Genomic DNA, 15,189 nt, shown 5'->3' on the forward strand with positions numbered 1-15,189 from the left:
TGTTATCTATGTATGAACAAATTGCATATGTTCTGCTTATTTTTGGAATATATGTTTCACTTTCAGCATAAGAAAAAATGACAGATGGTAAGGTTTTTTAAGAATAAATTAATTTTTGTGTTTCTATAATATGTTTTAAGGGTTAATAGTGTAGAGTGAACTACTTTGTGTAGAGGGAACTTCTCAATTCGGGTTTCCATTTTATTTTAACTGCCAATGTTCCCATACTTAAAAGCATTGTAATGGTAGATGGTTGCATATTGCTCAGTTGTAGAGAATGCAGCAATCCTTGCCCCCTTTATCTCCAAATACTTAAATACACTGATACTTTGAGATACTGGCTACTTTGAGATACTGGCTCTGAAAATCCCAGGTTCTGGCACATAGGAGGGGAAGATTTCCATCCAGGGAATGCCATGAATTTGGCATTCCAGTTACATCAGTAATTTACATGTTAAGTTTAAAGTTTATTTATTAGTGTCACAAGTAGGCTTACATTAACACTGCAATTAAGTTACTGTGAAAATCCCCTAGTCACCACGCTCCGGCGCCTGTTGGGTACACTGAGGGAGAATTTACCATGGTCAGCGCGCCTAACCAACACATCTTTCAGATAGTGGGAGGAAACCAGAGGAAACCCAAGCAGACACAAGGAAAACATACAGCCTTTGTGCAGATAGTGACCTAAGCCAGGAATCGAACCCGGGTCCCTGGCGCTGTGAGGCAGCAGCACTAACTACTGTGCCTCCATACTGCTTTTAGAGATCCAGCAGAAAAGCCCACAGCAGATTGTCTACCAAAGAGATGTGCATGGGTGAGTTCTTACACTTCCCTGAGAAACACTACCCCATTCACCCTGGAAAGGTCTAAGCAGAACTCACACCTAAATATTTCTGCCATTAGAAGTAAGAAATGAATTAACAGAGAACATTTTGGCTCAGGAAGCACTGGAAGTGAAATTGGGGTGGGCATTTTTGACCCCACCTTGAAGGCACAATGGAATTGCACTCATTATGTAAATAACCACATTCCCATCATTTGGAATGGGTTGTGCACCTTCTGCTCCAGTTGGACACAAAGTTCAATGTTGGTGCCAAGGAGCACCAGTGAGTTCCAGCGGACATTATAGAAAGGCAAGTTTGATTGTCACCGAAGATCTCCTATTTGCCTCAGACCCCAGCTGCAACTATAAAGGAAACCTCAACAACCACTTACTTACACACCCTTAATCTCCTGTTGAAAATGGCTCACTTAGATATCTTGTCCCACACTGGTGGGTTTTTGATTGGAAGGCCCATTGACTGGAATAAATTATGAATACTGAGTATCCTTGAGAATAACTGTCTCCAACCCTTCATACTATTTGCAAGCACACTCTGAGTAAGCTAAATCAGGAGCAAGGAGCCCAGTCCTCCAGAAGTGGGGACAGCATTGCTGAGAGATGCCCCTCTATACTGTTATGACCAGCTGAAGAGTGAATTAGCTCCCCTCACCCTCCATTCAGCCTCCCTGTTTGCTCACAACAAAAGGTTAAATTTATTTTCTGGAAAGATACGCCTTTTCCAAATCCAAATGTACTTACTATATAATAAGGATCTAATCAATCAAGGTTGTATTGAGTCAAAGAAAGAACAAATATATTAGTCATTAAACTAAAGAGAAAGAAAACATAAAGGATTCTCCGGGCCTGCTAGCCCTGATCGCATATTGTAGTGGCCCAGAGAATCATGAGTCGGCAGGAAAATAGATTTTGCACTGGTACCTAAACAAACTGCAACCCTCCCCAGGTCATTTTGCCGGTGCCAATTAGGGTCCCAGCCGGAGTGGGTAGGAAGCCTTTTCAATTACACACATTTAAATACAAGTAGCAGGTTTGCAGCCCAAGCCAATTGTCTCTTGTAATTCACCCACCTCCACTCATCCCTCTCCCCCCTCAAAACCCCTCCACTCAGGCCCCCTTCCATTTCAGATCCCCCACTCAGGCCCCCTTTCACCTCACACCCTCCACTCAGGCCCCCTTCCATTTCAGATCCCCCCCATTCAGGCCCCTTTCCCCCTCATATCCTCCACTCAGGCCCCCTCACACTTCCCACTCAGGCTCCTTCCCCCTCAGACCCCCCAGTCAGCCTCCCTACAGGCCAATGACATTGGCCCCTTGCATTGGCCTTGGCCTGGTGTCTTGGGCACCAGGGGGCTCAAGGTGGTAGGTCCAGTGGCCATTTTCCCTCTCTGTTGCTACCAGGCAGCAGAGGAAGTGTCCCTTAATGGTCTTGAGGGTTGGATGGGCTGAGCTTGGGAGTGCCGAAGCTGGACTACTCCTTCTAGCCCTGGCAGACCTGAAGATCACCCCTGGTATGGTGATTTCAGGCAGCCTGGATCAATAGCTGCATTCTTGCCTGTTAGCTGTACAAATTCTGAAGTGGCCAGATCGCTTCAATTTCCATGTCCCCCTGTCACCTGGCAAGATTTGACAGGTTATATAGAAACATGACTCACACGAGAACCCAAAGTTCACCTGCCTTACTACTCTTAAAGAGAAAGTTGAGAGCTGAGTTAGATTTGCTATTACCTGCAGCCTTGAAGCCTCTTAGCATCCTCCTCACCATTCACATTCCCACCAAGTTTCACATCATCAGCAAACTTGGAAATATCACATTTGGTTTCCTTATCTAAATCATTGATGGATATTTTGAATAGATGGGGCCCAAACACAAATGCCTGTGGGACTTTACTAGGCACTGTCTGCCACTTTGACAAAGACCCATTTATTCCTACTTTTTTTTGTCTGTTACCATTTATTGACGTGTGCATGGGTTGTAAACCAAAGTTATGAACCACGTCACCCATGGATCACCCTTGCCAATCAGTGGTCATTCTTTGGTTTGTCCCAGTGGTTGAAGTACAGCTCGTACTTCAGACTGCTATAGAATGCTACATGTCTGCTATCAGGATATAGTGAAATGCACGATGCATTGGCCATGATCATGCAAAAGCTGCTCTGTGAGGAAGCCTGTAATTTTAGTACGCATGTTCACTTTGTCTGTCTTGTAAGAAGAATGCAGTGTGGTCAACTTATATCGAATCAAGAGCCATGGTGACCTCCTTTTATCAGCTTACGCCAAACTACCCGATGCTGCAAATTTCACCAGCTCCAGCCTGGGAGCAGTCAGGTGCATTAAAAATCATCATCGTGGTCACCTTCACGGTCAATGATAATGCGGTCCTTGCCCCGCTGTGAGGATGGACTGTGCCTGGCTTCAGAGTTAAATGTTCCTCGCGCAGATATCACAGATAATGGCTGTTATTCTGGTTCAGGTGGAATAATTTCTCCCTGAAAACCCTGGTTGAATGCTGAGAGTCATCCTCCTCCTCCCTTTTCCAAAAGCCTGTGCACCCAGGTCTGGGAGCAACTATTTGTAGGTAGTTGATGATTCCTTTAAATAGTTCTGCTGGGGGAGAGGGAAGGCTGGGCATGGAAGGAGGCTAGTGGCAATCTTTTGCCTTGAATAATGTGTGTTGAACTATGCAAGGTTAAAGAGAGAGCATTGTTGAAGCGTGAAGCTTCCCAATGGAGCACTGGCCTCAAGTCACTGTCGCATGTTGATTGATGTCATGGTCTACCTTTTGGGCGACACCACGGTTAGCACTGCCACCTCAAAGCGCCAGGGACCCAGGTTCAAATCCGGCCCAGGCGACTATCTGCGGAGTTTGCACATTCACCCCGTGTCTGTGAGAGTTTCTTCCCACAATCCAAGCATATGTGAGTTAGGTTGACTGGTCATAGTAAATTGACCCTTAGTGTCAGGTGCACTAGCGGGTGGATAAGTGGGATTATGGAGATACGGCCTGGGTGGGATTGTGATCCGTGTAGACTCAATGGGCCAAATGGCTTCCTTCTACACTATAGGGCTTCTATGATACCTGTTCTGCGTCCTTTCTCCATATCATAACCGTGTGTGCAGTCCAATGCCTTTCCTAAGATGGCATCTGATGCATTATGCTTCAGAATTGTTGTGCGTACCATTTTGGAGCTCTAACAGCACTTGTAGCACACCCAAAATAGGTGCTGCAAACACCAATCTCGTATCAACAATGCTTCAGTTTGTGGTGGAACTTGAAGTCAAAAGTGTCTTTCTTGGATGAAAATACTAGTAATGAGTTAATCTCCTCATAATAATTATGTGGCTTCCATTATCAAATGCTGACATTTTGGCAACAATCATTCATTCCTCCTACCCAATGAGAGTGACAGCAGAGGCTTCTTTTTGCACACAGACAATTTGTTTGAAAAGATAGATACATACGTTGATAATAACAATAAAGTATAGATCAACTGTGCAGCAACATCTTACTGCAATGTTACTCACTTTGCACTAAGCAGGATGCATATGGCTTCCATGACAGTCATAACCAGATCCGGAGGCTTGGTGAATACTCTGACTTCAGATATATCTGCTTTGTCCAAAGAGTCAAGAGCTTTGTTTGCTGCATCCAAGGCTGGCATAGCTTCATCAAGATCTCTCTGTGCATCATCAGCTATAGCTTGAGTCTCTGCAGCTTTTGACTTGGCTAAAATCTCATCTTCTTGTACGACTTTACGAATCTAATACAACCAAACAAAAAGCGTCGTAAAACTCACATCTACATTTGAACTTTGTTCAGTTTACTGAATAATGTGACATATCAGCTGACATAACGGAAATGTTTTGAGAAATATCAAGTAACTTTCATAATCCACAGAAAATATTACAGAAAAAAGAATGGATATGTAAAATAACATTAAGAGCATTGTAACTTAAACTTATCTGTAAACCAGAACATTATTGCAAAAGTTTCTGCAGCTAGGGCAGGGTTTTCCAGCCACATTCCCCAAAAATGGAAAATCCCGCCCGAGGTCATCAGACATTTCCATGGTCCACCCCTTGCCCACTACAATTCCCATGACAAGCAGGATGGGATAATTTGTCCTTTAAACTGTAAGGAAACTCATGTTCATATTGTCACCAGTAAGTCTCCAAGGGCATTATTATCAGATGTTGGAGAGATCAAGGACATAAGTGGAGATTGTTATGGTGAAGTAGTATGGTGTACCCAAATACCCTGTATGGTACACAATAAGTAGTGCATGTGAGACAGAGCTAGTGTACTTGGTTCAATCATTTGTCTCTTACGCAAAATCCACATCGACAAAGTTGACTTAAAGAAAAAACAAATTATGCAGCCTACTTGGGGATGGGAGAGGACGAGGTCAAGCCAGAAGTTATGGTCAAGGTCAGTACCAACACCATGCAGTCAGTATTGAGATTCTGTAGTCATATTTTCAGGAAATGGGGAAGAAATTAAAAAGTAGGACCTCAACGGTAGTGATCTAGGTGCCCGCAAGAGCAGAAAGAAGGAGTTAATGAGAATCAATGCACAGCTTGAGGCATGGTGCTGGAGAGGGACTGTAAGATTCTTCGGGCATTGGGACTCATTTTGGGGCAGGAGACATTTATTCAAAAGGGATGGGTTACTTCTCAACAAGATAAGGAGTAATGTCATTGTGACAAGCTGGGGAGGGTTTAAACTAAATTGGCTGGGGAACGGGCACAAGTATATAGAAGTAGGAAAGAGGAACAAGGTGCATAAAGAGGTGAGAATGTTCAACAGTGCTAGAAAAAAGGTTAGTCCCATTTTAGGTTGGAGCAAGTTATGAGGAGCTATGAGAAATACAAAGACAGGTTCACAATGCAGGTGCAGCTACGGAAACACGTAAAATGTAGTAAATAAGATTGCTGAGCTATAACCACATGAAGCTGTGCAGGTGATGGCTTAAAATTGTGGGTACTCATATTCAGGGAATATTCAGAAAAGGTAGGTGTTATAATCTCACCAAGGCCGGTTTTGCATCACCAATCACCTGTTTACTTATAATAATAGCATGTGTGTTGCTCAACTGCTACGGAGTGCAGGTCAGTCCTGGGTCTATCAACTGCCAACCTGAGTGGAGCCAGCTGGCTTTAAATCCCCCCGTTGCTCCTTCCCTTTTGGGTGAGCCTCCCCTTGCCTAATCGGGGAGCTCATCTTTAGTGAGGTCCATAGGGAGATCGACTGATGATCCCCCGTGGCCGTTATAACAGTAAGAAAGGGAAAAAAATGGAGGTGGAGTGGAGGAACTGATTAAGGAGGATATGATAGTATTGGAAAAAGAGAAGGGGCAAAGACAGAAACTATTTGATTAGAATTGAGAAGCAAAAAGGATGATCACGAAACTGAGGATATTCTGTTGGTCTCCAAATAGTGAGAGAGAAATGGAGAAGCCAACCTTCAGGGAAATAACTCAGATATGCAAGCAATATCAAGTGTTGGTATGAGAGGACATCAATTACCCAGATAATGATTAGGATAATGCTAGTCTAAAGGATAAGCAGAGGGTGGAAATTTCTAAAATGTGTCTAGGAGAATAACTTTGAGCAGTATCTTCTTAGTTCAACAAGGGAAGAGGCATTGCTGAATCTGGCACTGTGAGGTGGGCAAAGTAGACCAATTGTCTGTGGTCGAACACTTAGATAAGGGTGATCATTATACATTAAAGTTTAGGTTGTCAATGAAGAAGAGCAAGGAATAATATAAAGTAGAACTTTTAAGTTGGAAGAGGATTACTTCACTGAAACTAGATGAGATATATCCAGTCTAAAAGGGAATCAAGAATTGACAGCCAAAACTGTAACAAAAGAATGGATAACCCAAAATATTTCAGATACAGACTAGGTACATTCCAACAGAGTGAAAGGTAGGGGGATTATATCCAGGTTTCCTTGGATGACAAGGCAGTTATGATTACAATTAAACAAGATGATTCAATGAGAACAAGGCCAATACAATAAATTGAGAGAGGAAAATGAAGAGGAAAATAAGGCAGGCAAAGAGAGAAAAGTGAGAAGACAATAGCAGCTAACCTAAAAGAGATCCCAAAGAAATAGTAAGTTGGCTGTAAGAAATGGAATGTTGCCTCACAACAGTCAAGGCCAACAGCAGATGAGTGTGTCTGGGATGAGAGTAACAGATGGGGAAGCCTGTAGTTAGAAACAGGCTGTGCTGAATTAGATTGCTCCATGCACAGATTGCACTTTCAGCAGTTGCTCATTCATGATAAGGTTATCTCTGGAGAAAGTTTTATGAAAAGAAAATATTAAAATAAAAATACATGGAGAACTGGATCAAGAAATTATGGTAAATTGGTGGAGTAGATAGTTTGTTCTTTATACCACCTTCTTCATTTTTCACTGCATTCAGTCAAGATGTTAAAATCAAAAATCTAACCCATTTTGGCATACCAGTAAAATGGCAGATCTGTTAAATGGATAATTCCTAACAGCCTGACTAGCTCCGGTTCACTTGGAGAGCAGTTGTTGACAACCATGTGGCGAGATTCTAAGCTTACATACATGTTTGTCACTCTATCCTCTTACAGAAGAGTGTACATTTTGAGATATCCTCCAGCAGATGAAAGAGAGAGCACTGATGTGCATGTCTAACAGGTTAATAAATTCAGCCCTATACCTAGTAGAGCAAGAAGGAAGAATAAACAACATGATCTGGTTTTTTTTTAGCAGTTAATGCAATCATACTTTTTAGATTCTTAGATAATGTGTAGATGTCAGCTTTGGCCTAGTGGTGACACTAACACCTCGAAGGATGGTGGATTAATTACCATTACAGATACCTGAGCACATAATTTAGGCTGTTACTTTAGTGGGAGTGATGCAATTGTAGAGCTGTCACAATCTGGTTGAGACTTAAACTGGTGTAAAAGATCCCATGGCCATATTCAAAAACCAGCAGGAGAGTAGTCCCCTTTGACCTAGCTTACAGCACTAAAACTGATTATTTCATTTCTGTTTGTCAGCCTTTGCTGCATGCAAATTATCTGACAGGCTGCTACACTTCAAAGGTTACTTCATCACCTGAAAAGGGTTTTAGGACATCCTTTGGTCATGTAAAGCATTATATAAATGCAAGTTCTTTCTTTAGCAATTTAAAAGGTTTATAATTACAGTGGATAAAAGCAAAATATTGCAGAAGCTGGAATCTGAAACAAAATAGAAAATGTTGGCGAGAGAATAGAGCCAAGGACTTTGTGACTCAAAACATTGGTTCTATTCTCTCTCCAAAGGTGCTGTCAGACCTGCTGAGATTTTCCAGCATTTCCTGTTTTTGTTACAATTACACTATCCTGGAATTGTAGCAGTACCAACAGCATTGTTAAGCAGTTTTCCAGAATATCTGAAAAGTCTGATCTTATCATGCAATGACATTCAAAATCTGGATAAGCTCATTTGGAGTACATATAGTGGGTTATTCAGTCTCTCAAGTTAGTTCCACTATTTCTTTGATTTGATTTATTATTGTCACATGTATTAGTATACAGCAAAATATTGTTTCTTGCATGCTATACAGATATACTGCACAAAGACAAAAAAAGGAGAGGATGCAATATGACTTCAATACAATCATAGTTAGGGTGTAGAGAAAGATCAAAGCATTGTTAAAAAGTTAAAAAGAGTTAATAGAGTTTTAAAAGCATAGAATGAGAGTATAAGATAGAATTACAGGGTACGCTGGGCATAGCTTGCAAGAAGTCGTCACACTCTGGTGCCATTTGGATTATAGGTCCTGTCTGATTCCCTTCTCAACCTTTGATCTGTCACAGAAAATTTCAAATAACCCAATATCCACATTCTTTGAGTGAATGTGGGATATGGACCAGTCGGGCCAAATAGCCTGTTCTGCACTGTAAATGCTATGCAATTATATGCCATCTGTACACTCCAGGCAGCAGGGTAATCTTCCATTCCACTTTGTTGATGAGCTGTATGTTAGCAGCTGCAACTCACCAGCTCAATGATAATGAGATCCAAAGTCCAGTATTGGGTGTTCCTTGGTTCTCACCATCAGGTGAATGGACCATTCCTTATGCCCCACCTGTATTCAAAAATGCCTGACTAGCTAAGCCACAATTTTTACCATATTTAGACTACTTCAGTACAATCAAAGCAACAACTGTAATAGTCATTTGCAACTCAAAATGTTAATTCTCTCTCTCCATAGATGCTGTCAAATCTACTGAGTATCTCCAGCATTTCAGATTTCCAGCATTTGCAGCATTTTGCTTTAATTTTAGTGAAGCTCCAAAAGTATTGCTTGAAAGAATTCAGAATGTTCAAAAGAAATCCTGAGGAAGGTGTGAGAGGGAAGTTTAATCACCAGAAAGGAAATTCAACAGTCCAGATCTGATAATCATGGATTTCCTGAAAATGATTGTGCGTGGATGGTATACCTGGTCTGCCTCTGCATGGTCCACACTCAGTTTCTCCATTAAAGCATTTACATCAATTGATTTCTGCTTAAGAATTGGCTCCAGAGCTGAAAGATCAACTTGCATTGTGTCTACCAGCACATTGGTCTCCAGCAACTTGGTAAGACCATTCTTCACACGATCCCGAGCCTGTTGTTAGACCAGAAATATTAGAATTAACGAAGATAATGTAATCATGCATAGTGATACTTTCAGCTAATCAGATCACGCCCAATGCAGAAGAATTATATAATGAATGCAGGTATATGCAAAGAAGTTATGCATTTATGAGCAAAAATATGAATTAATCATCCACATGAAATATCAATTAATTATTTTAAATTAACTATAATAAAGAATACAAAGGTCCCTTCACAAATCCTCAGCAATGCCTCACACTGAAAATGCAGAAATCCTCCTTGTGTATCTCACAAATCTAATTCGAGTATATAGAAATTACCCATGGTGACAGAATATTTTTGTGCCTGAAAGGACATGGCTGATGGAATCATCTCTCATTCTTACCTTCCTTGAAAAATTATAAAGAAAAAGTAGGTTGTCACACCATAATTATGTTATTGACCAATGTAGAAATGTAAGTATTATTTTATAAATGTTATGTCTGTGGAAATAATAATGAATAATTAAAAACCTTTTAGCTTACTGAACACACCATGTCTGAAAACGTACTAAATCTGACAGAAGTTGCAAAGGCTATGGCTCTACAAAGGCAATGGGCAGTAGGATAAAAAGGTAAGGTACTTTTTACCTTTACAAGGGCACTGAGCAGTAGGATAGTACTGCAATAACTGTTCTGTTCATATCTTCCTCTGTTTATTTGCCAAAATGAGTGATGTGTGCAGGAGAATGGCAGCATGATACTATGCTGTCTCAAAGCAAGCAAACCAGGATATTTGAGAAAAATCATGCCTGGATGGTCACTGCTACCAGGTGACTGAGGGCTTTGACAGAATTATTGCAGCAAAGAAGCTATAAGGATTGTATTTGATGTCCCTGCTAGCCACTTAATTTCATGCAGCACAATGTAAAATGCATGATATGGATAATGAACTACCACCAAATGGGACTGCAAAATGTAATCACTGGCAAGTGCCAGTTCTCAAGAGATACTTACCTCTGTCAAATGCAATTAAAACTAAAAGTGATATTTAGTTCAACATGGATATGCTTTAAGCATCCCTTTGTTAATCAAAGCAAAAGTATGAACACAATTTACAGCAGCCTACATAAACCAGTTCACTCACACTTCATAAATCTTTAAATGCAACAATCCAATATTGCCTAGAGAAAATATTCTCAGTGTGTAAAAGCCACAAATAATTAAAAATGTTTCCACAATGTTTTTGTGTTTTTAGCACAGAGTGGAAAGCATAATCTCAACTTTATTCCCATCTAATCGTCAATCTGCTCAACAATCTATAATATAGCTCTTGGGATTAAAGGAATCAAGGGATATGATGGGAAGGGGATCAGGATATTGAACTTGATGATCAGCCATGTTCATAATGAATGGTGGAGTAGGCATGAATGGCTGAATTGCCTACTCCTGCTTTTACTTTCTAAGTTTCTATGTTTTGATCATGGCCCATATCTTCTGGTCAAGTTCAGAACCTTGTATCTGAATCTGATCAGTCACAACATTTACCCACCCTGTCACCTTATTTTACTCACACTACGCATCTACACACTTATGTATTCATCCTTCCACTAATGCACTCATTCAACACACTGAAAAGCTGTGGGACATTTAAATTCTTTGGGATAGATGAGGAGAGGAAGGGGAGGGAGGTCAGAAAGGAGTGCAGAGGGGAGAGTGTAAAGACAGGAGAGAGGTTCCGGGGGATGTGGAGAGGAGGGAGAGAAGTGAAAAGAGGGCATGTAAATTAAAAAGGGATTTCTGTCTCTTCACAACGAGGAAAGAAGACAGAAGGAAGAGGAAACAGTAGTGGAGAGTGAGAAGAAAAGAAATGTAGGTGCACAATGAGAGCAAATGAGAGTAGGAGAAATGGCCATATTGAACAAGAGTTAGGTCATTGGAAAGAGAAATAAGGCTGTGAAGGGCAAGAGGTGGACCTTGGTTTAATTATATCCTTCTGCTAATCCTGCTTAAACTGTAAGATGTCCTTTTTCTTAACTCCTCAGGCCAGATTTCATCTCATGATGGAGGCAGTAATGCCATTGCTGACGTAAACAAAATTGAAATTTTGGCTGCAAGTTCCAATTTGGAGTGTCTTATTGGCTCGGCGCTATTTTTGTGTGGCCTACTCATGTGTTGGGAAGGCACAAGTGCAAACTTTGCATGCACCTCTTCTAGGACAGGTTTATCATTGAGAGGACAGTAAGAAAATTGAATTTCATTCCCCATGATATTTCATGTGCTGATGTGAGTTTTGGAGGCCCGAAGTAAAATCCACGATGTTTGAACATTTGAACACTGATGGAAGCATGCTGAGCAGTCAGGAACATTCTGATTCATGCATGTTAAACATTTTGATACCTTCGAATGTCATTATTGTCTACTAGATTATAATGTGGATGTGTTTTTACTGCAATGATTGACTTTAAGACTCTGACCTGTAAATATAAATTAACCATTATATTGACAAGTATTCTATAAGTGTGGAGATGCGTAACGTACTTTTCCAATTGGGAAATCGTCATAATATATTCAGAACTGTAGAAAACTGTGAGAAATTCTTTTTACTGTGATTTATATGCACTATGATATTGCCCAGTTAAACAAAACCTAAGCACTTGCGCTTGCTTTGGTTCCACCATAAGTAATTTGCTTTGAATTGGAAATCTAACACCATGGCGGGATTCTCCAGGCCAGCTAGCTCCGATCATAAATTGTGATTGTCCAGACAATCAGGGATCAGCAGGAAAATAGGTTTTGTGTCAGGCACCAAACCTCCTGCAACCCTGCCAAACTGCACTGCCAGCCATGATTGGGTTCCAGCCCATAGCAGACAGGAACCCACTACATATTCAAAACTACATACTTAAATATAATTAGGGGGCTTGCAGCCTGAGTCAAATGGCCCTCACTATTCACCAACTTCTCCAGCAGGATCAGCACTGGGTGGGCTTTGCATCAAGTCCTCACAAGTGAGGACCTGGCATCTTGGACCTCGAATGTCAAGGAAACACCAGCAGCTACAATGAGAAGCTACCATCACATTCCCCTCAACCCTGACATACCATGCGGGCATGTGGTTTATCTGACCCAACTTTTAGCAGTGCAAAGGTGCCAGGCTGACACTGCCCACAGGGCACCCATCCCTTTCCCTCAATCTCCCTGGGGGGCTTCAATGGCCTCCAGTTCTACCAGCAAGGTCATAACAACTGGTCCCTGTTTGTGAGGACCAACTGTGATCCTCGCCAGAGAGAACCTCTCCCAGCAAGGCCACACAGGCAAGTGAGCCCAGATGATTGCCTCCCAGGCTCATTAAATCTGTGCACATTTGAATTTCCTTATATTTAAGTTAATTATTCAGCCTCACACTGGAAACGGGTGTGAGGCTGACCTTGCCAGATACCCAATGCTGGTAAGATTTCGAGACGCAAGAAGTCGGGAGCGAAACCTGACTTCTCAGCCCTAGCGCACCTTTACTGGCTCGCCCCACCCATCGGCCAGCGGGACGAAAAGGTAAGATCATCCTCTGTGACTCTGTCTGGCTACTTGAGGGAAATGATAGTTTTAAGTACAAGAAGAAAAACATTCTGACAGCCCAGCAACAGTGGGGCATTTGGTTTTGATGGGCAACTTCAAGGACTATAGCTTTACCGAAATCAGTTCCTTCCGTTTCTCCTGTAGCATGGCCAAATATAAATTAATCAGCTCGAGGTAAGATGTGGGTGTCGTATAGTATCGCCGTCGCAGTTCAGCATAATATTGTTCCGCCTTATCATTTACACTTGTGTGGACTTGTACACACATTTCAGAAAACATTCCTTTCATTTCAGCACTACCAAGGTCAACATTTGCAAAGAAGCTCTTTGATACAGAAAGGAGAGCTTCTCGTGGCCACTGGAAGCAAAAGGATAAGTTCCATTAATTCTTTATCGCTTTATTAACAAAACACATCAATAGCATTTATCAACAGCATTTTTAGCAACAGAGGTGATGGCCGAGTGGTATTATCACTAGACTATTAATTCAGAAATTTAGCTAATGTTCTGGGGACCCAGGTTCAAATCCCGCCATAACAGATGGTGGAATTTGAAGTCAATAAAATAAAGATCTGGAATTAAGAATCTACCGATGATCATGAAACAATTGTCAATTGTCGGAATAACCCATCTGATTCACTAATGTTCTTTAGGGAAGGAAATCTGCCATCCTGACCTGGTCTGGCTTATATGTGACTCCAGAGCCACAGCAATGTGGTTAACTCTCAACTGCTCTTGGTCAAAACTAGGGAATGGTAATAAATGCTGGCCAGCCAGAGTCACCCTTAATCCATGAATGAATTTTATAAAAATCACAATTTATTATTATGATGAGCCAAATTTCACAGCTTACTGCACTTTAAATTTTATCAGATTGGAACAATCTATAGAAGACCGAATTGCATGGACAATTTTAGGTTAGATCTAGAAAGATGTACAGATAAAATCATCATTACTCATTGGAAACTGAGATCATTATTGGTGCATATCAGGAATTTCATGTTTAAGAATCTGCAGTCAGTGTTTTTTTTCATTTTTAAAGTTAATTATACTATAAAATTTCATTTAAAAAACCCATGAATATAAAGTATGAATTCTTTCAAAACCTAGATAAAATACTGCAGTTAAAGGACCAGAAATATTATGATTTCCCTGCTTTCTGTATTATTACTGGAAATCCAACTGCAATGATGAGGAACTCTCTTGAACATGTGAAATTTGAGCATATTGTCAAAATCACTCTGGGGGAACCATAAACCCAAATGACCAAATTTAACTGAATTATCTCCAATCAAAGAAATCACCACAAGATTCTACATTTTGTAGCTTTTACTTTAACATGACTCAGATCCAATGGGAATTAAACATGAATCAACAAGCAAATGATTCTGTAAATAAAAGGTATTAGTCAGTGCAACAAAGATACATCTCTCACAAACACAAGCATTTGCCTTCAATATGTGCTGCATTACACAAGAATTCCATCAACAGCTTTCACCTCCAAGATTCATGGCACACTTCTATGAAAGCCTCTCTCTCTCTCAGGTCACAAAAGTCCTAATGGTGTAACTTTCCAAAGTTTTTCTTTAAGACGAAAAGCTCACAAACAAGTGGGTCAAAGAGATATCACATCACTTACTGTAAGGAGTTAGGCAAAGACTTCAGGTGTAATGGATAGGGCTCCAAGAGGGGCAGGGGCATTGCAGAGGTGATGGACTTGCAGGTGGGGAGGGGGGAGTGCATCCAAAGAATTTTCCCTACAAAAACTGCAAGGTGCTGGCAGGGGGCTGATGGGGGTGGTGGGGTGGGTGTGTGGGGTGCATAGAATTCTTTCTCTGGTGATTCAAGCCAGCATCATGGCCTGGACTCTGAAAATTGTGAACTGAGGCCTTGATTTTATAAAGGATTTGATTTTACAGTGGATTCAACTGTAGCATATTTTGAATAGAGCAGAAAACAACAACCAGCCAAGTCTTTAATATGACAGTCTCCTATATATGTCCTTCACAGTATGTGCTTCTCTCATTAGGCAAAATTTTCAACCTCCCCTGGAAAATTCACTGGGGTTCGCAACTGAGGTTCTTGGCAGCATAGGTACCTGGATCTCTGGTTGATGAATTTTTGTGGCCAAAACTACCATTACCTTGAACAGGGGCACT

The 15,189-nt window shown here is 41.1% G+C and overlaps 1 protein-coding gene across 1 annotated transcript in view; it reads right to left on the bottom strand.

The window, feature by feature from the left end:
* Positions 1 to 15,189, bottom strand: part of dnah6 (dynein, axonemal, heavy chain 6) — a 300,004-nt gene that overhangs the window by 110,450 nt on the left and 174,365 nt on the right. The window contains exons 49-51 of the mRNA XM_080188484.1: positions 13,146 to 13,388; positions 9,320 to 9,487; positions 4,368 to 4,603 (exon numbers count right to left, since the gene is read on the bottom strand). Coding sequence (XP_080044610.1) covers positions 4,368 to 4,603; positions 9,320 to 9,487; positions 13,146 to 13,388 — 647 coding nt within the window. The remainder of the gene's footprint in view (positions 1 to 4,367; positions 4,604 to 9,319; positions 9,488 to 13,145; positions 13,389 to 15,189) is intronic.

This window comes from Carcharhinus amblyrhynchos, chromosome 5 (assembly GCF_965287045.1).
Source record: "Carcharhinus amblyrhynchos chromosome 5, sCarAmb.v2.hapA, whole genome shotgun sequence".
NCBI lineage: Eukaryota > Metazoa > Chordata > Chondrichthyes > Carcharhiniformes > Carcharhinidae > Carcharhinus > Carcharhinus amblyrhynchos.